Below are 2,325 nucleotides of genomic sequence, written 5' to 3'. Positions count from 1 at the left end.
AACATCTTCACTGATGATCTGGATGAGGAGAAAAGTACACTCCCAGCAAGTCTGCTGCTGATGCAAAACTGAGAGGAATTGCTGATGTGCCAGGGGGTCATGATGCCATCCCAGGGGACCTTGACAGGCTGGAGAAATGGCCTGACAGGAACCTCAGGCAATTGAACACAGGGAACTGCAAAGCCCCACACCCGGGCAGCAAGAAATCCTGCAAACATCTGACCAGAGCACTGCAGCACAGCTCATATGAGGAAAGGCTGAGAGCACTGTGAACATCCAGCCTAGAGACAACAAGACTCAGGGGGAAGCTCATCGGTGTGTACAAATTCCTGAAAGATGGGTGTAAAAATACAGAGCCAGACTCTCTTCAGCGGTGCCCTATGACAGGACAAGAGGTGATGGGCACAAACTGAAACACAGGTTTCATCTGAACATTAGGTGACACATTTTCACTGTGAGGGGCAGTCCAGAGAGGTTGTCAAGCTGCAACCTGTTGCCTGGTTTCAACAGGTAACAGCATTAACACATATAGTATCACTATCAAGAGTGTAAGAAGAGAAAGATGAAGGTAGAAGTCTGAAATAAATACGGTATTCCTGATACAATTTTGAAGTATAATGTTTAACAGCTCAATGCTACTTAAGAAAACAACTGCCTTCCTACTCACACTACTAATCCAACTCCTCAAAGTCAGTGAAGCAGTAGGAGGCAAAATTGTCAAGTAAGTATTTTCTATTAAATACAGGAGTGATATGCAATTAGTTTCAAGACCACCAGAATACATTCTGTTTACACTTCCATCACTCCCACAAGAAATGTTCTCTCTTTGTCTATTCAAGAAATGAATAACAACTAAAAAACCAGATATAAGTACCTGTGGCTGAAATGGTGGAGCAGTAGGCCCCTGCATGCCTTGTGACTGTTCATCCATTCTATCGTGTAGAACTGTCCTTTATGTCCTGAAAAGAAAAATACAGTCATTACACTGTAATTCAATCTGTACTTTTAATCAATGAACATCAGCAGAACCAAGGAATTAATCTTCTCATCTGTATGCTTTAGTTTACAAACACTTAACTATTCCAGTTCTGAACCATCTGGGGAAGGAGGTTTTCTTGTGTTTAGCTGTTCTATAAAATCAAATAAATCACTACACACATCTGAACTTAATTATTGAACAATGTGAATTAAAACTACTTGTACCAGACAAATGGCTCTAACTGATAAAAGCTGCATCATCCCAACATTCTTCAGAGGCACCAACCACTTGTTTAACTATGTACATGTTTGCTGGCCCCATAGGCAGCATGAGCAATGGCACAGCAGCAGAAGAGTTGCAACTGCAGCATGCATACTGCTCATGTTGCATTCATTTATCTGGAGATTTTAGGGAATATGCAAGAGGAGTTCCATCTAAAGAGAAAAAAGCTGAACAGGTATATTCATTGCATTCTGACAAGCTAGCCAAGAGGCCTTTGAAATACCATATCAGAAACAGAGCCTCTATTCCCAACTATTAACTTCTAATATCCCATCAATAAGATGGGAGGAAAGATGCCTGCCAAGTTCCCAAGACACAAGGCTTTGACCAATAAGAATTGCAAAATGCACTGAATCAGTACTGGGAAGAACAGGAGAGACAAAAACACAAAACAAATTTTTTCTCAGGTTACATGACACTGTCACTGGTGCCTACAATGGCCATCTCTGTTCACGTGACGACAACAGAAAGTTCACTTGCAGCACTGAATGCAAACAATGAACTAATCTTTCATAAAAATGAGACAAGCCCAGAACAACTTTTTCACCACACAAAGATGAAGTATCTCTACCTTCAAAATCTACCTTAAATCTGCCAAGGCCTTCAGCAGCAAAAGTCATGTGTCTGACAGAGAAATTATGCTTGCTTTTCAATTTATTATTTATTTTCTTATTTCCTGCTCCAAGTCCTGAATGTTCTAGAGATAGATAGACAAAATATTTTTCTGATACCTCAACGTTTAACATCAGGAAATTTCCTATTAAGTCTATTCTGCTAAATCTATGTACTTCTGCATACAAAGCTATTTATGTTCCACAAACCTTTGTTTAGAATGACTACATAAGATTTTCTCAAATAGCATTTCTTTTAACTTCAGCATGAAAGCACAGAATCTACTGGCTGTTCAAACATGCAAATCTTCCCAGTAATTTCTTTAGAGATTATTGAAGAGGTTAGAAATAACTCTCAACAGAAAGCAGAAAACCTTAGAGAAGTTTTTCAAAGCAAAATATCTGAGAAACTAACAAATAGCTTGTGCTCTCAGTCATTCTTACATTATTGTA

General features: G+C 39.3%; 1 protein-coding gene across 1 annotated transcript in view; it reads right to left on the bottom strand.

Moving 5' to 3' along the window:
- The window catches only part of LOC103801897 (serine/threonine-protein kinase Nek7), a gene marked incomplete at its 3' end in the record, with an annotated part of 30,621 nt that extends 29,662 nt beyond the window's left edge, over positions 1 to 959 (bottom strand). Inside the window, exon 1 of the mRNA XM_009074336.1 lies at positions 875 to 959. Within this exon, the coding sequence (XP_009072584.1) occupies positions 875 to 931 (57 nt within the window). The remainder of the gene's footprint in view (positions 1 to 874) is intronic.
- Between the last annotated feature and the right edge of the window lie 1,366 nt (positions 960 to 2,325).

Source organism: Acanthisitta chloris, unplaced genomic scaffold (assembly GCF_000695815.1).
Source record: "Acanthisitta chloris isolate BGI_N310 unplaced genomic scaffold, ASM69581v1 scaffold34050, whole genome shotgun sequence".
NCBI classification, from domain to species: Eukaryota; Metazoa; Chordata; class Aves; order Passeriformes; family Acanthisittidae; genus Acanthisitta; species Acanthisitta chloris.
The sequence above is the reverse complement of the archived record's forward strand: the minus strand, read 5'-3'. Positions and strand labels throughout refer to the sequence as shown.